The following is a 21,852-nucleotide window of genomic DNA, read 5'->3' on the forward strand; positions in this document are numbered from 1 at the left end:
TAAGGAGGTGATGGATGTGCTGAATGATTATATTGTGTCGATATTCACTTTTGAGGAAGTAGTTAGTATGACAGATAATGCAAAAAAAACTACTATTGAATCAGGGTCCCATCAAAGTTATTATTTGGAGATGCTGGTGTTGGACTGGGATGTACAAAGTTGAAAATCACACAGCACCAGGTGATAGTCCAACAGGTTTATTTGGAAGCACTAGCTTTCAGAACACTGCTCCTTCATCAGGTGGTTGTGGAGTAAACAATTGTAAAACACAGAATTTACAGCAAAAGTTTACAGTGCGATGTAACTGAAATTGAAGATTGAAAAAGATCCGGATTGTTTATGTTTCTCATCTTTTAGAATGACCATGTTGGTTTCAGTTCACATATCAGTTTGTGGGGTGAATTTGTACTTGCAAAATTACATTTTACTTTGTTCAAAAACTGCATGAATCCATGTAAGATTCTGTAAATCTACTTTTTAGATTAGAATCAGTCTGATCATTGTGGCACAGACAGTCTCACACAGGGATGTTCACACCTTCAATACCTTATCTGGGTCGACATGACACCAATTGTTAAAGTCCACATGAGAATGTAACTTTTAAAAGAAGTTTTGTGATTTACATATGAAAGAAGTGAAACCAACATAGTCATTCTAGAAGATGAGAGGCTTAACAAACAATCCAGGTCTTTTTCAATATATAATTTCAGTTTCATCATACTGTAAACTTTTGCCGTAAATTCTGTGTTTTACAATCTTATTCTCCACAATCACCTGATGAAAGACCAGTGCTCCGAAAACTAGTGCTTCCAAATAAATCAGTTGGACTATAACCTGGTGTTGTGTGATTTTTAACTTTGTCCACAAAAGTTAGTACACCAAAGATAAAAATAATGAAGAAAATAGTGGCACTGAAGCATGATAATTCCCTAAGACTAGATGATTTCCATTCCAGGTGTTTAACGTTGAGAACATTACAATTGCCCAAATAAACTGTCATAGAAGCTTGTTAGGGCAATTGTAATGTTCTCAATGTTAAACTCCTGGAATGGAAATCATCTAGTCTTGGGGAATTATCTTACTTCAGTGCCACCATTTTGTTCATTATTTTTATCATTAGTATATTAACTTTGGTGGGTGCCTGATTCAATAGTAGTTTTTTTGAAAGATTCATGGCAATCTTCCAAAATTCTTTCCATTTGAGAACCATTCCCTTCGATTGAAAAATAACCTGCTTGTTATTCACAATTTAAGCGAAAAAATGAAGGGCAACCTGAATATTATTCACCAATTGGTTGAACATTTGTTGTTAGAAAATTGCTACACTGTATTAGGGTTATAATGATTGAATACGTTGTAGATTTTCAGTCATTTTGATAGTCGACATGGAATTTGTAGTAAAAAAGCATGCCTGACAAACCTGAACAAATGTTTTGAAGACATGGCTAAAGTAGTATACTTCGACAAGAAATGTCTATTTATGTGAATTTACAGATGCACTTGATAAAGTCAGTCACAAAAGATCATGAGCTAAAATCGAGGTTCTTAAAGCAATAGTTATCTTGTTAGAAAACTAGCTGAGTAGTGTGAGATAGAGAGAAGGGAATGGATTAGTGCTGTCATTGGCAGATTGTGATTAGTGGCATCCCATAAGGATTTTTTTTGGTTTTGTTTTTAAAAGTACAGCAGAGAACAGACCCTTTGGCCCACGATATTGTGGCGAGGTTTAATCCTAATGTAAAATATAGTAACTTAACCTACGCACCCCTCAACTTACTGCTATCCATCTGTGTTGGGGCTTTAATAATTCATATTTTTAATGATAACATAGAAAGCCAGGTATTCAGTTTGCTGATGACACAAAGATAGATAACATTATAAGAAGTGCAGATGGAAAGATAAAATTACAAAGAGATATTAGGAGGTTAACAAAATGAAAAACATTGCAACAAATGGATTTCAAAGTTGGCAAATTTAAAGTCACCCACTTAGGATCTAAAAATTGTGGAATGAAGGTATAAAAGGTGAAACGTTAGAAACATAGACAGGCAGACACAGATGGAATTCAAACCAGATAAGCAGGAGGTGATGCATATGGACAAGACAAACAAGACATGATGCTGGAAAGCACTGAAAATCAGAAGGTTCTTGGTATGCATGTCCACCAGTCCCTCATGATAACAGAACAAATGGATAAAGTGTTTAAGAAGGAATATGGGATATTTGCCTTTATTATCTAAGGCATAGATTTTAAGAGCAGGGAGATTATTCTGGAAGAAAAGCAGAAATTGCTGGAAAAGCTCAGCAGATCTGGCAGCATCTGTGGAGATAAATGAGAGTTAATATTTCAAGGCAAATGATTCTTCCTCAGCACCCTTCCTTAGGTCACTTGACCCGAAATGTTAACTCTGATTTCTCTCCACAGATGCTGCCAGACTTGCTGAGTTTTTCCAGTAATTTCTTTTTTTTTATGATTTACAGCATCCACAGTTACATGGAACAAACATAGAATAGTACAGCACAGTTCAGGATCTTTGGCCTTCAATGTTGTGCCGACCTTTGATCCTACTCGGAGATCAAACTAACCTACGTACCCTTCAATTTATTATCATCCATGTGCCTACCCAAGAGTCACTTAAATGTCCCTTTTGTATCTGACTCTACTACCATCACTGGCAGTGCATTTCATGCACCCACTACTCTCCGCATATAGAAACTACCTCTGACATCCCCCTGAAATCTTCCTCCAATCACCTGAAAATTATGCCCCCTTGTGATAGCCATTTCTGCCCTGGGAAAAAAGTTTCTGACTATTTACTCTATCTATTGTGAACTAAGTAACTTGAGTCTCAACTTAGGTAGAGCTTAAGATTAAAAATGGCAGGAGATCTCAGACCCGTGTTATGCTCCTCTTGCTCAATGTGGGAGCAAGAGGAGCACGAAGTGTGCCCAGCTGCAGTTCTTGTTAGACCACATGACGGCTCAGGAGCTGCGAATGGATTCACTTTGGAGCATCTGCGATGCTGAGGGGGTCGTGGATACCACGTTTAGTGAATTGGTCACACCTCAGATTAGGATTGCTGAGGGAGAAAGGGAATGAGTGACCAAAAGGCAGAGAAAAAGCAGGGAGGCAGTGCTGGTGTCCCCTGCAGTCATCTCCCTCTAAAACAAGTACACAGTTTTGGATACTGTTGGGGGATATGGCTCACCAGGGGAGGGAAGCAGTAGCCTGATTCATGGCACTGTGCCTGGCTCTGCTGTACAGAAAGGCAGGAAAAAAGAGTGGAAGGGCTATAGTAAAAGGGGATTCAATTGTAAGGGGAGTAAATAGATGGTTCTGTGGTCAAAAATGAGACTCTCAAATGGTATGTTGCCTCCCAGTTGTATCGGTCAGGGATGTCTCGGATTGGCTGCAGAAAATTCTTAAGAGGGAGGGGAACAGCCAGTTGCCATGTTGCATGTAGGCACCAATGATATAGGTAAGAAAAATGGGATGACGTCCTACACGGAGAATTTAGGGAGTTAGGAACCAAGTTAAAAAGTAGGACCTCAGAGGTAGTAATCTCAGGATTGCTACCAGTGCCACATACTAGTCAGAGTTGAAAAAAAAGAATAGGCAGGATGAATGGGTGGCTTGAGAAATGATGCAGGAGGGATGGGTTCAGATTTCTGGGACATTAGGACCGGTTCTGGGGGAGGTGGGACTATTATAAATTGGACGGTCTACACCTGGGCTAGACTGGATCCAATGTCCATGGGGGTGCTTCTGCAAACGTTGTTATGCAGGGTTTAAACTAATGTGGCAGGGGGATGGGAACCAAATGAGGAGGTTAGTGGACAGGAAGGAGGGAGGAAGGAGGTTGCACAGTTCTCCTTCTGGATCCTCCGCTCCAGAAGGAGGAGCAATATACCAGCACCTAACCTCTCTACAGTCAGCCGTGCCTCAGCTGAGGGCTGCACTCTCTCAGAACCGCAAAGGAAAGAATGCCTCATCTTCCGCCTCGGAACACTTCAACCCCAGGGCATCAATGTGGACTTCACCAGTTTCCTCATTTCTCCTCCCCACCCTTAACTCAGTTCCAACCTTCCAGCTCAGCACCGTCCCCATGACCTGTCCTACCTGCCAATCTCCCTTCCCACCTATCCGCTCCACCCTCCTCTCTGACCTATCACCTCCATCCCCAACCCCATTCACCTATTATACTCTTTGCTACCTTCTCCCCAGCCCCACCCCACCCCCCCACCCCTCCCTCATTTATCTCTCCACCCTGGAGGCTCCCTGCCTCTATTCCTGATGAAGGGCTTTTGCCCAAAACATCGATTTTCCTGCTCCTCAGATGCTGCCTGACCTGCTGTGCTTTTCCAGCACCACTCTGATCTAAACTCTGGTTTCCAGCATCTGCAGTCCTCACTTTTCCCTAGGAAGGAGGTACTAACTAAAGCCTGTGAGGAACTAGATAATGAAGAGAGCATGACTAAGGGGAAGAGTAAGCAGGAAGTTGAGGATGAACACAGAGGGACTGGTGGTCTGAGGTGCATTTGTTTTAATGCAACAAGTATAGCAGGTAAGGCAGGTGAACTTAGGGCTTGGATTAATACCTGGGAATATGTGTTATTGCTATTACTGAGACTTGAGAGAAGGGCATGATTGGCAACTAAATATCCCAGAATATAGATGCATCAGGCAGGATGGATTGGGAGGTTAAAGGGGCGGAGGAGTTGCATTACTGGTCAGAGAGGATATCATAGCTGTGCTGAAGGAGGGCACTATGGACGCCTCGAGCAGTGAGGCAATATGGGCAGAGCTCAGAAATAGGAAGGGTGTGGTAACAATGTTGGGGCTGTCCTACAGGCCTCCCAATAGAGAACATGAGACAGAGGTACAAATATGTAAACAGATTATGAAAAGACGTAGGAGCAATAGGGTGGTGGTGATAGGAGATTTTAATTTTCCCAACATTGACTGGGATTGACTTAGTGAACGAGGTCTGGATGGAGCAGAATTTGGAAGGAGCATCTAGGAGTGTCTTCTACAACAGTATAGAAATAGCCCAACTCAGGAAGGGGCCATACTGGACCTGATGTTGGGAGAGGAGTTCGGCCAGGTGGTTGAAGTTTCAGTAGGAAATTCCATTGGGAGTAGTGATCACAATTCCAAAGATAAGAGTGGTTCTGAAGGAACAGTGCAAAATTGGGGGAAGGCCAACTCTCGCAAAATTCAGCAGGAGCTGGGGAATCTAGGTTGGGTGCAGCTGTATGAAGGGAAATCCACATTCGATATGTGGGAGGCTTTTGAAGAGAAGTTGATTAGAGTTCAGGAGAGATATGTTCCTGTGAAAATGAGGGGAAAAATTGCAAGATTAGGGAACCATGGATGACAGGTGAAATTGTGAAACATGCTAAGAGGTAAAAGGATGCTACATAAAGTCTCAGCAAATGAAGACAGATGAAGATTTGGAAGAATACCGGGAATATAGGACCAATCTGGAACGAGGAGTCATGAGATATCCTTAGCGAGCAGGGTTAAGGAAAAGTCGCAAAGCCTTTTATTCATATATAAGGAGCAAGACAGGAACTAGGGAAAGGGTTGGCCCACTAAAAGACAAAGGAGGAAAGATATGCATGGAGTCAGAGAAAATGGGTGAGATTCTTAATGAGTACTTCGCATCAGTATTCACCAAAGAGAGGGGCATGGTGGATGTTGAGGTTAGAGATAGATCTTTGATTAGTCTAGGTCAAGTTGGCATAAGGAGGAAGGAAGTGTTGTATATTCTAAAAGGCATTAAGTTGAACAAATTCCCAGGTCCGGATGGGATCTTTCCCAGGTTATTGAGAGAACAACAGAGGAAACAGCTGAGGCTTTAACAGGTATCTTTGTAGCATCCTTGAAAATAGGGGAGACCCCAAAGGACTGAAGACTTGCTAATGTTGTCCCCTTGTTTAACAAGGGTAGCGAGGATAATCCAGGTAATTACAGACCTGTGAGCCTGACATCAGTGGCAGGGAAGCTACTGGAGTAGATATTAAGGGATAAGATATATACCCATTTGGAAGAAAATGAGCTTATCTATGATAGGCAGCATGGTTTTGTGCAGGGAAGGTCATGTCTTACAAACCTAATAGAATTCTTTGAAGAGGTGACAAAGTTGATTGATGAGGGAAGGGATGTAGATGTCATATACATAGAGTTTAGTAAGGCATTTGATAAAGTTCCCTGTGGTAGGCAGATGAAGGAGGTGAAGTTGCATGGGGTCCAGAGTTTTTCAGCTAGATGGATAGAGAACAGGTTGGGCAATAGGAGACAGAGAGTCACAGTGAAAGGGAGCTTCTCCAAATTGGAGACCTGTGACCAGTGGTGTCCCACAGGGGTCCTTGTTGTTTGTGATATTGCCCCATTAGCAAGTTTGCAGATGACACTAAGGTTGATGGAGTAGTAGATAGTGAAGGGGACTGTCAAAGAATGCAGCAGAATATAGATAGATTGGAAGTTGGGCAGAGAAATGGCAGATGGAGTTCAATTCGGACAAATGCAAGGTGGTGCATTTTGGAAGATGCAATTCAAGAGCAGAGTATACATAAATGGAAAAGTCCTGGGGAAAATTGATGTACAGAGAGATATGGGTGTTCAGGTCCATTGTTCCCTGAAGGTGGCCACGCAGGTGAGTAGAGTGGTCAAGAAGGCATACAGCATGCTTTCCTTCATTGGACGGGGTATTGAGTACAAGAGGTGGCAGGTCATGTTATGGTTGTATCAGACTTTGGTTCGGCCACATTTAGAAAACTGTGTACAGTTCTGGTCGTCACATTACCAAAAGGATATGGATGCTTTGGAGACGGTGCAGAGGAGGTTCACCAGGATGTTGCCTGGTATGGAGGGTGCTAGCTATGAGGAGAGGTTGAGTAGATTAGGATTATGTTCATTGGAAAGAAGGCAGTTGAGGAGGGACCTGATTGAGGCCTACAAAATCATGAGACGTGTAGACAGGATGGATAGCAAGAAACTTTCTCCCAGAGTGGAGGACTCAACTACTAGGGTCACAAGTTTAAGGTGAAAGGGGAAAAGTTTAGGGGAGATATACAGGGAAAGTTCATCACATAGAGGGTGGTGGGTGCCTGGAATGCGCTGCCAGGAGAGGTGGTAGAGGTGGGAACAATAGCGTCAGTTAAGATGATCTAGACTGATACATGAATGGGTAACAGAGAGATCCAGATCCTTAGAAAATAGGCAGCAAGTTTAAATAGAGGATCTGGATCGGCTCAGGCTTGGAGGGCCAAAGGGTCTGTTCCTGTGCTGTAAGGTTCTTTGTTCTTTGTTCTTTGCCCCTCATCATCTTGGACACCTCTTCTTCACTCCAATCAGAAAAGCCCAAGCTCCCTGAACATTCTTCATCAGACATGCCCTCCAGTCCTGTATCCTAGTAAATCTCCTCTGCACACTCTCTCAAGCTTCCACATCCTTCCTGTAATGAGGTGACTAGAACTGAACACAATATTCCAAGTGGTCTAACCAGGGGTCTACAGAGCCTACCATGGTAAACCTTACCAAACATCTTGCTAAAATTCACACTACATTCACTGCTCTACCTTCAATGTCTTTTTTTGTCATATCCTCAAAGAATTCAATAAGACTTGTGAGGCATGACCCGTCCCTCTCAAAGCCTTGCTGACTAGCTGTAATCAAACTATGGTTTTCCAAGTAATCATAAATCCTGTCTCTCAGAACCCTCTCCATTAATTTGCTCACCACAGATGTAAGACTGAGTGGTCTGTAATTCCCAAGATTATCCCTATTCCCTTTCTTGAACAAGGGAATGACATTTGCCACCCTCCAATCATCTGGCATTTCTCCAGTGTACAGTGAGGATGCAAAGATCATTGCCAAAGATGCAGCAACCTCTTCCCTCGCTTCCTGTACCAACCTCAGGTATATGCCATCTGGGCCAGGGGGTTTATCTATCCTTATATTTTTCAAAGTTTTCAGCACATCCTCCTTCTTAACATCAACCTGCTTGAGCATATCAGCCTGTTTCACACTGTCCTCACAAACAACAAGGTCCCTCTCATGAGTGAATAATAAAGCAAAGTACTTATTAAGGACTTCTCTTACCTCCTCTGACTCCAGGCACAAGTTCCCTCCACCATCCCTGATTGGCCCGCCCCTCACTCTGACCATCCTCTTGTTCCTCATGTAAGTGTAGAATGCCTTGGGTTTTCCTTAATCCTACCCACTAAAGTTTTTCATGCTCCCTTCTAGCTCTCCTAAGTCCATTCTTCAGTTCCTTCCTGGCTATCTTGTAACCCTCTAGAGCCCTGTCTGATCCTTGCCCCCTCAACCTTAAGTACGCTCCCTTCTTCCTCTTGACTAGAAGTTCCACATCCCTTGTCATCCAAGATTCTTTCAACCTGCCATCCCTTCCCTACATCAGTGGGACAAACCTATCCAGCACTATCAGCAGGTGCCCCCTAAACAATCTCCACATTTCTGTCATGCATTTCCCTGAGAACATCTGTTCTCAATTTAGACATCCAGTTCCTGCCTAATAGCACTGTAATTCCCTCTTCTCCCAATTAAATAGTTGCTCAAACCTTCTGGTCCTATCCCTCTCTATGACTGCAGTAAAGGTCAGGGAGCTATAATCACTATCACCGGAATGCTCTCCCACCAAGAGATCTAACACTTGGTCTGGTTCAATGCCAAGTACCATATCTAGTCTGGCCTCCCTTCTGGTGGAGAAGTAATACGGTAGTTGTCATGAGTGGTGTTAACTTCCCTAATAATGTTTGGAACCTCCTTTGTTCAAAGTGTTTGTTGGAGCAGCTTTTGTCAGGTGTGTCTAGGAAGGATTCTTGACTCAATATGAAGATAGGCCGATGTGCTCTTCTGTGTCTCTTTTGCTGTTGGGATTTCTTTTAGAGGTTATGCTGGAACTGTACAATTTATTGATCAGGTCACAGCTAGGGAATCCTCATTCCAGGAATGATACAATTGCACTGGAGAGTGTGCAGAGGAGATCTACTAGGATGTTACCTGGGATGGAGAGTTTCACTTATGAAGAAAATTTGGACAGACTGGTGTTGTTTACCTTAGAGCAGAGGAGATTGAAAGAGGTCATAATTGAGAAATTTAAAATTGTGAGGGGTATAGATATGGTAGACAAGAAGGAACAAAAGCAGAATTTGCTGGAAAAGCCCCATAGATCTGGCAGCATCTGTGGAGAGAAATCAGAATTAACATTTTGGGGCAACTGATCCTTCCTCAGATCTCAGACAAGGAAGAAACATTCTTCCCCTCGGTGGAGGGATTTAGAGTAAAGGGTTTATATGAAGATATGAGAAAGAACATTTGATCCATGATGAGAGTCTGGAACTCATTGTCTGTAAGGGTGGTAGAGATGGAGACACTCATAATATTGAAGAAGTATTTAGATGTGCAGTTGTAATGCTAAAGCATACAATGTCAGAGATAGGTTCTTGACACAGAGTATGGTAGGTGTGTGGAGCGCACTACCAGCAGTGGTAGTAGAGTCAGATACATTAGAGACATTTAAGTGTCTCTTGGATAGGCACATGGATGACAGTAAAATGTAGGGTATATAGGTTAGCTTGATCTTAGAGTAGGAGGTATGGTCGGCACATCAAGGGCCAAAGGGCCTGTGCTGTGCTATACTGTTCTATGTTCTATGATCTCTGTCATAAGCCGAGTGTTGGAAAATGGAATCAGAATAAGTACGTGGTTGTTTTTGACTGGCACAGATTTGATGGGCTGAAGGGTCTTTTTCTGTTCTGTTGATCTCTCTGATTCTATGGACCCATAAAATTATCTGAAAGACCAACAAAATATTGTCATTTATATTGAGAAGTTTAGAATACAAGAGATTAATAGTCATCTTTCAGCTACATAAAGCCCTGGTTATATCCCACTGAGAGATTGTGTTCTGGTCTGGAAACCATACATTAAAAGGAGGATATAACTGCAGTGGTGTGCACCTGAAAGAGAATACCAGAATGATACCTGAACTCCAAAGTTAAATTATGATGAGTCGTGGCAAAGTCGCTAATATTCCCAGGGATTTTGATTGAAACTTTCAAGATGCTCAAGGAAACAGCTGGAGTATGTACAGAGAAACCATTTCTGCTATTTGGGAAGTCTCAGACTAGAGGTCAATGTCTCAACCTTAGAGATAGATCTTTAAACAATGTAACTAGGAAACATTTTTAAATGCAAAAGATGAAAGTTTGGAACTCTCTTCGTAAAGAAGACCTGATGCTGGATCAATTCTTAAATTCAAAATCTGAATTTACAGTTAATTAAAATACATTAAAGGATAAGGGACGAAGGTACAGCTGCAGTTCAGTCAGGGTATCACTGAATAGCAGAATAGATTTGAGGGGCTAAATGGCTCAATTTGATTCTTACATTATTGCTAGACAGTCATGGACCACTTGATTTTCAGAAAGTAATTTATAACTCCAACCCTCATTAATCCCCTTGTCACCTCTAAAATGATCACTTCCAAACTAAACCAGCTGCCTTCCGATCTGTCACCATCCATTAACTTCAGTTTATTCAGAATTCTACTGTTCAGGCCCTATGCAGCTGCAGCTCACTGATATCCCCCATCTTTGTTGACCCACTTAGGTTCCTGGTTCCTAACACCTCAAGTTTAAGATTTTTTATCTCCACATTTAAAACTCGTTATAGACTTGTTTCACACCCACCCTGTCAAATTCCTTCACTAATCCCCTCTGCCTTGCTATCTCCCTCTTCTTAAATTCCAAAAATATTTACTTTTTTTGCTCATTACTGTCTTTTCCCAATTATTCTTCAGTGAAGGCTTTGACATTTTTTTCTGTATATTAGGTTCAATTAAAATTATAATTATTTCATGGTTTGCCTCACATCCTTGTACCATATCTTGAATAAAAAGAGTAATAAGGTGATCTGCTTTCAGTGTCCAGTGTCACATAGTCAGCATGCTGAGATAACTCACACTCTTATTTTCTCTTCCTTTGCGGGAAGTGATCAGTCTCTGACTGGGATCTCACTGCACAGGTGAAATCCATATTTTAATCTGGGAAACTGCTTCCTTTTTCAAAACAAAACTTCATAGAAATACTACAGTCTAAAAGTTCAAAGCCAAATCTCAGTGCCAAAGTTCAAATCTCAGTTCTGGTTGCATACCTGACATGTTTCCATTTTCATGCTTTTTCAGATGTCTGTCCAGATTGGTCTGTTGACCAAAGCACCTATCACACAGGTGACACTTGAATGGTTTCTCCTTGTTGTGAATGTTGCGAACATGCCGTTGTAGATTGGAAGAGATACTGAATGAACGGTCACAGTATTTACACCTTTTAAAAAAAAATGCTGGATGAGTAACATTTCTTAAAATCAAGAATTGTTCATGGTGTAACTTTCTGTTTTGAATGATAAAATGTATGCAAAGTATTTTGCATAGAAGCAATTAAGTCAGCAATTGAGATCTTGTACACTATAATGTCTGGAAACAAACTAATTTGGAAGTTTAATGTGATTAAATTATATTTAGGTGGAGTCCTAGAAGATAGTCTTAAAATATTATAGGGCTTAAAGCAAGAAGAACTAATTTCAAAGAAAGTTGAAACTATTGGAAAACTTCTATTAAGTTTATTTCAAATCAGTCATCATCTTTTGTACTGTTCAAAGCGTGTTATTTCAATGGCAACTTAAAAGTTATAAAGAGCTCAGTGACTGCCTTTTGGAGACCAGGAGAGAGGAGTAAACTGGGCACTGTTCAGAGAGCAGCTTTTATTGTTCAGTTCATGCAGAGAAATGTGGTTGGAACGCTCTACAGCCCATATACACTAACATAGTGCACTCAACAAATGTTACAATCCTAGTTACTGCTCCTTGCCTGCTGCATACCACAATCAATTATAATATCTACACATGCAAAGAAATGGTATGGTCAGGTTGTTTATTTTTAACCAATATTCTTTAGGCCTCAGGATGTAGTAATTGATGGATGATTTTTTTGAACATTTTCTCCAGAGTATAGGACAGGGAATGAAACAAAAACTAGTTTCCTCACTTCCCTACAAATGAATATCCTCTGGATCTCTTGTATTTTCACCTGATGTTAATGGGAGCTGCAAGATAGTTCAGGTCAATGTTACATTTGAAAAAAAAAGCTGACTTCTAATATTAAAGCAATTTAGAGTTTTCTGGACAAATGGTAATTAAATTTATATGTTGATAGGCTTAGATAAAATAGGATGGTGGGAGGATCATTAACAACAACTTGAACAAATTGAGTTGTATGATGCATTCCTGTACTGTGGTTTCTATGGAATTCTATGATTTGTGCCTCCACAGCAGACAGATGGATGGAGATGCAACACTGAATAACACAGGCATGTGAAGGGCTCTGAAAGATAATGAACTACAGAATCTTCAGGAGGTAAATTACACAATCAGGGCACTTGGCCCCCAGCATTTGCTTCTTCTTTTCTATGTGTTTGCGTGTGCAGGGCCTCAATGATTCAATATCTTTGGTAGCATAACACATTTAGAAATTGTTCAGCTTGCTCTATCCCATGTGATGCAGCTTCTAAAGAATGACAAACAAGGCCAAGATTTTTCATGCAAAATTATGTCCTGTGATTACATCTTTTCTTCTTCTACGATTAGCCTGTTCAATTGCCAGTCCCAAAGGAAACACTGTTATCTTCCAAGAAAGATTGCAATAAACAGAGTAACTGTTTAATTCTGTGCCAGTGTGTGCAGTTTAGTCTATCAAGCTGGTACTTGAGGCATCAGTTTTCATACCCTCCGGTCATTTGGAGTCCCTTGAGTCTTTACTGTATTTCTCCATAGCTGTTACACAGACATAAAATAATTATTCTAACTGCTGTTTCTGGCCGATTACCAGCAGACTTCATCACCCTTATTTTTCAACTTACTTCCTCTTGTTGACTTCAAAAAATACATCTGTCACATAATGAAGCATGGCGATTTTTCATTGTGAAAATTATTCAATGCAGTACTAATTGTTTCAGTCTCACAAAACATTAGAAAACATGTAATCTGTGTCATGCTTACAGTTCTAGATAAACATGGAAGGTGTAGGTCTGGTTCCTAACTGCCACACATATTCAAGAGCGGTACAGCCTTGAGGCAGTCCGCTTGGAATGTCCCAAATCACTTTTCTCTGTCTTATCATTGAAAATCTCATTCCTGATTGCGCAGCCTATAATTTGCATTGCACAGCATTTTAGAATCTTTCTACTGTTACAAGAATCTCTGTAGTCATTAACTATAAGTTGCCCTTGGCTAGATGTTCTATTAGCAAATGGTACGTGCACACACAAAGATGTTGCAAAGTCCTGTTCTTTCTCCTAAGGGTTGGGGTAGGGAGTTAAGTTGGAAGCAGATGATTATGCGCATTTGCTGCAGACTAAATTAATTAAACACCACTCATTATTGTTCAATAATGAAGAAAACCTTCAACTAGCTGGCTGCCCGTGCACCAAACCGGGGTTGTGGATTAGCTGGCCATTACAGAACTCACCTAATTTTCATATTAAATAAGTGGAAGTGAGAATCAGATTGTTTCTATATTGGGCTACTGAGCAACAGTGCCAGCTTGGAGCCTGGGGCTAGGACTGGGAAAAGGGGTTTTCATGGTGTGCAGGTTGGAAATCTACCACAATTTGTTTGTTACATTTGCACATGTGTTACTAGTTATGTCTTTCTGTGAATTGTAGGGCGTTACAGTCTGCAGAGAAGGTAAGTGGATTAACAGATAACACGTGGCCCCTGCAATCTTCTGGACAGGTTTTATTAGCCTGAAGAGTTGGAGAGGAATTTTCCAGAATTCTTTTCTCTTTATTTATCCTGAATTTTTCACTGCATTTTTGACTCTCCCAAAGATTAACGTAACTGAAATGGGTGGGGTTTGGGTGGTGATGTTGGCAGGGCAGAATTATAGTGTTTGTGGCAATTATAGTGTGTCTAACCAGAAATAAGCATTGGGTCATGATGAACAAGCTATAAGAAGGGACAGATAGACTGGTCTTTTCCTTCCTGCAATTGTCGTAGTTTTGTATGAAAACTTAGAAAAGCAAACAATGTGGCAATTTAATAGACATTGAGAGATATTACTGTGCAAAAATAACAATAAGACCAATTAAAATCTGGGCATGAGTTGTATACGTTAATGAAAAGTCTAGTCATTCAATAAAGAATTGCATTCGTAAAGTGCCTTTCATGAATCCAGGATGCTCCAAAGCAATTTCCAGTGAATAAGATACTTTGGAAGTGTGATTACTATTGTAAAGTAGAAACTCAGCAGCCAATTCACACATACAAACATTATGTAAAAAGCAATGAGATAAAGACCTGATAAAATGTTTTTGGGCTATTAATTAAAGGATAATATTGGTCAGAACACTGGAGATAACTTTGGTGGGATTGACTTGTAATCATGTGGAGGTGTGTGTGTATTTTTTTAAAGAGTTTGCAAAGCACCTTTCGAGATTTCTAATTGTGATCCTCCTGCTCCAGCTCACTACCGGAAGTTTTGGAGAGATGGTGTAATTTACACAAAGACTGAAGTCCCACAATAAATCCAGATGATTACTGAATAACATCCAGGAAAATATTCCAGAAAACCATGATGGAAAATTCAATTAGAATTCAAAGGACCTCAAAACTTGCACACATGGGAGTTGCCATCTGTTTATCAGTGTATGTTTAACACAAGTTGTAGCTACAGCCTGAGAGTTTTAATGAATTTTCAATAAAATGCAATGATAATTGAGTTATGTTTGCCACAAATATTCCAATTTGTGCTTTAAAACACTTAATTACAAGGGAACTAGTTTTTTTTATTCATGAGATGTGGGCATCATTGGCTAGACCAGCATTCATTGCCCATCTCAACTTACCCAGAGGACAGTTAAGAGTTGACTACATTGCTGATGTTCTGGATGTAAGTTTGCTCACTGAACTGGAAGATTAGTTTTCACATTAGGTAACATTATCAGTGAGCCTCCAGTGAAGCTCTGTTGGTATGGCCTGCTTTTTATTTATGTGTTTAGGTTTCCTTGGGTTGGTGATGTCATTTCCTGTGGTGATGTCATTTCTGGTTCTTTTTCTCAGGGGGTGGTAAATGGGATCCAAGTCAATGTGATTGATGATAGAGTTTCAGTTAGGATGCCATGCTTCGTGGAATGCTCGTGCGTTTATCTGTTTGGCTTGTCCAATGATGGACGTGTTGCCCCAGTTGAAGTGGTGTCCTTCCTCATCTGTATGTAAAGATACTAGTGAGAGTGGGTCATGTCTTTTTGTGGCTAGTTGATGTTCTAGCATCCTGTTGGCTAGTTTTCTGCTGTTTGTCCAATATAGTGTTTGTTACGATTTTTGCAAAGTATTTTTTAAATGACATTAGTTTTGCTTGTTGTTTGTATAGGGTCTGTCAAGTTCATTAGCTGCTGTTTTAGTGTGTTGGTGGCAGCTAATGAACTTGACAGACCCTATACAGACAACAAGCAAAACTAATGTCATTTGCAATAACTTGCAAGAACTGTAACAAACACTACATTGGACAAACAGGCAGAAAACTAGCCACCAGGATAAATGAACATCAACTAGCCACAAAAAGACATGACTCTCTCTCACTAGTATCTTTACATACAGATGAAGAAAGACACCACTTCAACCGAGACAACACATCCATCCTAGGACAAGCCAAACGGAGACACGCACGAGAATTCCTAGAAGCATGGCATTCCAACCAGAACTCTATCAACAAACACGTTGACTTGGATCCCATTTACCATCTCCTGAGAGAAAGAACAGGAAATGACATCACTAAGGAAATGACATCACCAAAGAAATGACATCACCAACCCAAGTAAACCTAAAAACATAAATAAAAAGTGGGCCATACTACCAATGCTTCACTGGAGGCTCACTGATTATGTTACCTAATATGGTGATGAAATGTCAGAAAATGAACCTTCCACCTCAGCGAGCAAACTCACATCTAGAACCTCAACTTGAGCTACAAATCTTCTCAGAACTTGCTAAAACGTTGCTGTGGGTCTGGAGTCACATGTCAGCAAGACTGGGTAAGGACAGCAGCTTCCCTCCCTCAAGGACATTAGTGAACCATGTAGGTTTTTCCAACAATTAACAATGGATTCATGGTCATCATTAAACTCTGATTGAATTCAAATTCCACCACCTGACATGGTGGGATTTGAACTTTGGGTCCTCAGAACATTATCTGGGTCTCTGGATTAACAACCCGGTGATAAAACCACTAGGCCATTGCCTCCCCATTAAAGGATTGTACGTTCAATAATGACATGTTGTTAGTTAAATTTCATATGTTTGTAAAACTTCTCAATATCCTGTATATTTGCTGTGCCAATTTATAAGGGATACCTTGAAAACTATCATTCAACACAGTTCTGAGTATGTGCTGTGTAGTACAATGTGTAAATTAGTTTTTCTTGAATTTGGAGATGTCCTTTAATTTCAGGGGTGTGACAATCTTTTTTGAAAATACTTGATGAACACTTCAAGTAAGGAAGCAAGTTCTACATGGCAACAGATCTGAGCTGGGATGTTCTGCCAATTCCCATAATATGCTTATTTTAACCTGTATGGTTGCTCTCCAGTGTGTGTCCGAAGGTGCCGGGTCAGGTTTGCAGATCTTGGGAAAATCTTACCACAGTATCTGTAATGGGAAGAGAAACAAGATCAGACAGATTGTTACAAGGAACAGACATGGAATTCCATCCTGCATTACTTTGTTTGGTGCACAGGGAGTAGGAAAAGAGTTTTTTTTAAAAAAACACAATTTATTTATAAATAATGATTCGAGTGGTTAATTTCATCTTGAAAGGAAACCTCTTTTACTAATTACAGCAATCTGAATATCATTAGAGAGGAAACTAAAAAGAGCTTTTCCTGGCAAATAAATACTTTGGCTGTCACCTCCTGAAATCAGCAGTGAAAGGAGGTTTTCAGAATTGCTCAAGTTCCCTGCATACAAGGCACACACAATTGGACATCCCCAACTGCTTTTGTTTTTATGCTAATATTCACTTATTTCAGGCTGCAGAGCATTCTAAATGGGGAGGGTGAACAGCCAGTTGTCTTGGTGCATATAGGCACCAACAATATAAGTAAAAAAACGAGATGAGGTCCTGAAAGAAGAATTCAGGGAGCAAGGAGAGAGAGCAAGGATAGGAATAATGTGATCAAGGATAGTCAGCATGGTTTTGTGAAGGGCAGGTCGTGCCTCACAAACCTTATTGAGTTCTTTGAGAAGGTGACCAAGGAAGTGGACAAGGGTAAAGCAGTAGATGTGGTGTATATGGATTTTAGCAAGGCGTTCGATAAGGTACCCCATGGTAGGCTACTGCAAAAATTACGGAGGTATGGCATTGAGGGTGCATTAGAGGTTTGGATTAGGAATTGGCTGGCTGGAAGGAGACAGAGGGTAGTAGTTGATGGTAAAGGTTCATGTTGGAGCGCAGTTACTAGCGGTGTTCCACAAGGATCTGTTTTGGGACCATTGCTGTTTGTCATTTTTATAAATGACCTGGAGGAGGGGCTTGAAGGCTGGGTGAGCAAGTTTGCGGATGATATGAAAGTCGGAGGAGTGGTGGACAGCGAAGAAGGATGTGGCAGGTTACAGCGGGATATAGATAAGTTGCAGAGCTGGGCAGAAAGGTGGCAAATGGAGTTCAATGTAGCTAAGTGTGAAGTCATTCACTTTGGTAGGAGTAACAAGAAGATGGATTACTGGGCTAATGGTAGGCTACTTGGTAGTGTGGATGAGCAGAGGGATCTTGGTGTCCATGTACACAGATCTCTGAAGGTTACCACCCAGGTAAATAGTGCTGTGAAGAAGGCATATGGCGTACTGGGCTTTATTGGTAGAGGAATTGAGTTCCGGAGTCCTGAGGTCATGTTGCAGTTGTATAAGACTCTGGTGCGGCCTTATCTGGAGTATTGTGTACAGTTTTGGTCGCCATACTATAGGAAGGATGTGGAGGCATTGGAACGGGTGCAGAGGAGGTTTACCAGGATGTTGCCTGGCATGGTAGGAAGATCGTATGAGGAAAGGCTGAGGCACTTGGGGCTGTTCTCATTGGAGAAAAGAAGGTTTAGGGGAGATTTGATAGAGGTGTACAAGATGATTAGGGGTTTAGATAGGGTTGACAGTGAGAACCTTTTTCCGCATATGGAGTCAGCTGTTACTAGGGAACACAGCTTTAAATTAAGGGGAGGTTGGTATAGGACAGATGTTAGGGGTAGATTCTTTAGTCAGCGGGTTGTGAGTTCATGGAATGCCCTGCCAGTATCAGTGGTGGACTCTCCCTCTTTATGGTCATTCAAGCGGGCATTGGATAAGCATATGGAGGTTGGGCTAGTGTAGGTTAGGTAGGCTTCGGTCGGCGCAACATCAAGGGCCGAAGGGCCTGTACTGCGCTGTATTTTTCTATGTTCTATGTTCTATGTAAAGAGGAGGACCTCAAAGGTAGTGATCTCGGGATTACTTCCAGTGCTACGTGCTAGCCAGTGTAAAAATGAAAAAATAGGCAGGATGAACACATGGCTTGAGAGGTGGTGTAGGAGGGAGGGGTTCAGATTTGTTGGACATTGGGACCAGTTCTGAGGAAGGTTGTACTATTACAAAATGGACAATCTACATCTGAACCAGACTGGAACCAATGTCCTTGGGCGAGTTTTTGCTACCACTATTGGGGAGGTTTTAAACTAATGTGGCAGGGGGCTGGGAACCAGAAGAGAAGACAAGTAGACAGCGAAGTGGAAACTGGAGACTGTAAGAATAATGAAGATAGCACTAATAAGGGGAAGAATAGGCATACAGCAGTTGAATGCAAAACAATTAGTGGCCTGAAATGCATCTACTTTATTGTAAGGAGTATAGTGGGTAAGGCAGATGAACTTAGGGCTTGGATTGGTGCCTGGGAGTACGACGTTATTGCAATCACAGAGACTTGGTTGAATGAAGGGCATGTTGATTGGCAACTAAATGTTCCAGGATATAGATGCTTCAGACAGGACAGGGAGGGAAGTAAAAGGTGGGGAGGAGATGCATTGCTGGTCAGGGATGATATCACGGCTGTGCTAAAGGAGGACACTATGGAGGGCTTGGGTAGTGAGGCATTATGGGTGGGGCTGAGAAATAAGAAGGGTGCAGTTACACTGTTGGGGCTGTATTACAGGCCTCCCAACAGTAAGCGGAAGGTAGAAGAACAAATAGGTAAACAGATTATGGAAAGATGTAGAGGCAATAGGGTAGTGATGATGGGAGATTTTAATTTTCCCAACATTGACTGGGATACACTTAGTGTCAGAGGTCTGGATGGAGTAGAATTTGTAAGAAGCATTCAAAAGAGTTTTCTAGAGCAGTATGTCAATAGTTTGGCGAGGGAAAGGGCTATATTGGACCTGGTACTGGGGAACGAGCCAGGACAAGTGGTAGAAGTTGCGGTGGGGGATTTCTTTGGGAACAGTGACCACAATTCTGTAAATTTTAGAATTGTAGACAAAGATGAGAGTGGTCCTAAGGGAAGAGTACTAAACTGGGCCAAGGCCAATTATTATCAAAATTAAGCAGGAGCTTGGAAATGTGGATTGGACTCTGCTATTTGACGGGAAGTCCACATTTGACATGTGGGAGGCATTCAAAGATAAGCTAAAGATAGTGCAGGATAGGCATGTCCCATTGAAGGCAAAGGATAAGAAAGGCAAGATTCATGAACCGTGGATGACAGGAGAAATTGTACGACTAGCCAAGAGGAAAAGGGAAGTGTACATAAGGTCTAGGCAGCTAAAAACAGAATGGCCCTGGAGGAATACTGGAAGAGTAGGACCAATCTTAAACGAGGAATCAAGCGGGATAAAAGAGGTCATGAAATAGCTTTAGCGAGCAGAATTAAGGAGAATCCCAAAGCATTTTATTCTTCTATAAGAAGCAAGTGGGTAACTAGAGAAAGGATTGATCCACCAAAGGATGATGAAGGAAGGCTGTGTGTCGAACCTGAGAGAATGGGTGAGATTCTGAATGATTACTTTGCATCAGTGTTCACTGAGGAGAGGAACATGATGAATGTTGAGATTAGAAATAGAAGTTTGATTAGTCTGGATCACATTGACATAAGTAGGGAAGATGTGTTTGGGTAGGCTAGAGGTTATTAAGGTGGACAGATCACCAGGACCAGATGGGATCTATCCCAGGTTGCTGAGGGAGGCGAGAGAGGAAATAGCTGGAGCCCTGACAGACATCTTTGTGGCATCCTTAAACACAGGTGAGGTGCCAGAGGGCTAGAAGGTTGCTTATGTTGTCCCCCTGTACAAGAAGGATAGTAGGGATATTCCAGGTAACTACAGACCACTGAGCCTGGCATCAGTGGTGGGAAAATTGCTGGAGAAGATACTGAGGGATAGGATCTATTTGTATTTAGAAAGGAATGGGCTTATCAGTAATAGGCAACATGGTTTTGTGTGGGGGAGATCGTGCCTTACCAATTTAATAGAGTTCTTTGAGGAAGTGACCAAGTTGATAGATGAAGGAAGGGCTGTTGATGTCATATACATGGACTTTAGTAAGGCATTTGATAAGGTTCCCCATGGTAGACTAATGGAGAAAGTGATGTCACATGGTGTGCAGGGTGTTCTAGTGAGGGGGATAAAGAACTGGTTGAGTAACAGGAGACAGAGAGTAGTAGTTGAACGGAGTTTCTCGAAATGGAGAAAGGTGACCAGTGATGTTCCACAGGGGTCAGTGTTGGGGCCACTGTTGTTTGTAATATACATAAATGACCTGGAAGAGGACACTGTTGGTATGATCAGCAAGTTTGCAGATGACACGAAGTTTGGTGGAGTAGCAGAAAGCACAAGGGACTGTCAGAGAATACAGGAGGATATAGATAGACTGGGGAGTTGGGTGAAAAGTGGCAGATGGATTTCAATCCAGACAAATGTGAGGTGATGCATTTAGGCAAGTCTAATTCTAGATGCATTATACAATGAATGGATGAGCCTTGGGAAAAGTTGATGGTCAGAGAGATCTGGGAGTGCAAGTGCATTGTACTCTGAAAATTGCTGCACAGGTGGACAGAGTGGTTAAGAAATCATATAGTACGCTTGCTTTCATTGGACGGGGTATTGAGTATAAGAGCTGGCAAGTCATGTTAAAATTGTACAAGACATTGGTTCAGCCGCATTTAGATTACTGTGTACAGTTCTGGGCGTTACATTACCAAAAGGATGTGGATGCTTTGGAGAGGGTGCGGAGAAGGGTGCAGAGAATGTTGCCTGGAATGGAAGGTGCTCGCTATGAAGAGAGGTTGAGTAGGTTAGGTTTGTTTTTATTTGAAAAAAGAAGATTGAGGGGGGACCTGATTGAGGTTTACAAAATCATGAAGGGTATAGACAGGGTGGATAGACACAAGCTTTTCCCAGGGTGAAGGATTCAATAACGAGAGGTCACGCTTTCAAGGTGAGAGGTGGAAAGTTTAAGGGGGATACACGCGACAAGTACTTCACACAGAGGGTGGTAGAGGCAGGCACGGTAGATTCATTTAAGATGCATCTGGACAGATGCATGAGTAGGTGGGGAGCAGAAGGATACAGATGCTTAGGAATTGGGTGACAGGTTTAGACAGTAGATTCGGATCAGCTCAGGCTTGAAGGGCCGAAGGGCCTGTTCCTGGGCTGTAAATTTTCTTTGTTCTTTGCTTTCAATGAAGTCTCTCCCTTTCCTGGTACCCTGCTTTATTTATCATCAATAAAAATATAATTTCCTGCATGGTCCCCACCAA

At 41.5% G+C, this 21,852-nt stretch overlaps 1 protein-coding gene across 13 annotated transcripts in view; it reads right to left on the bottom strand.

Annotated features, from left to right (window-relative positions):
• mecom (MDS1 and EVI1 complex locus) overlaps positions 1 to 21,852 on the bottom strand; it is a 1,146,298-nt gene that overhangs the window by 42,250 nt on the left and 1,082,196 nt on the right. For all 13 annotated transcript variants that reach the window (XM_072571879.1, XM_072571878.1, XM_072571874.1 and 10 more), the window contains 2 exons: positions 16,650 to 16,727; positions 11,183 to 11,352 (listed from right to left, as the gene is read on the bottom strand). In XM_072571879.1, coding sequence (XP_072427980.1) covers positions 11,183 to 11,352; positions 16,650 to 16,727 — 248 coding nt within the window. The remainder of the gene's footprint in view (positions 1 to 11,182; positions 11,353 to 16,649; positions 16,728 to 21,852) is intronic.

Source organism: Chiloscyllium punctatum, chromosome 6, assembly GCF_047496795.1.
Source record: "Chiloscyllium punctatum isolate Juve2018m chromosome 6, sChiPun1.3, whole genome shotgun sequence".
NCBI lineage: Eukaryota > Metazoa > Chordata > Chondrichthyes > Orectolobiformes > Hemiscylliidae > Chiloscyllium > Chiloscyllium punctatum.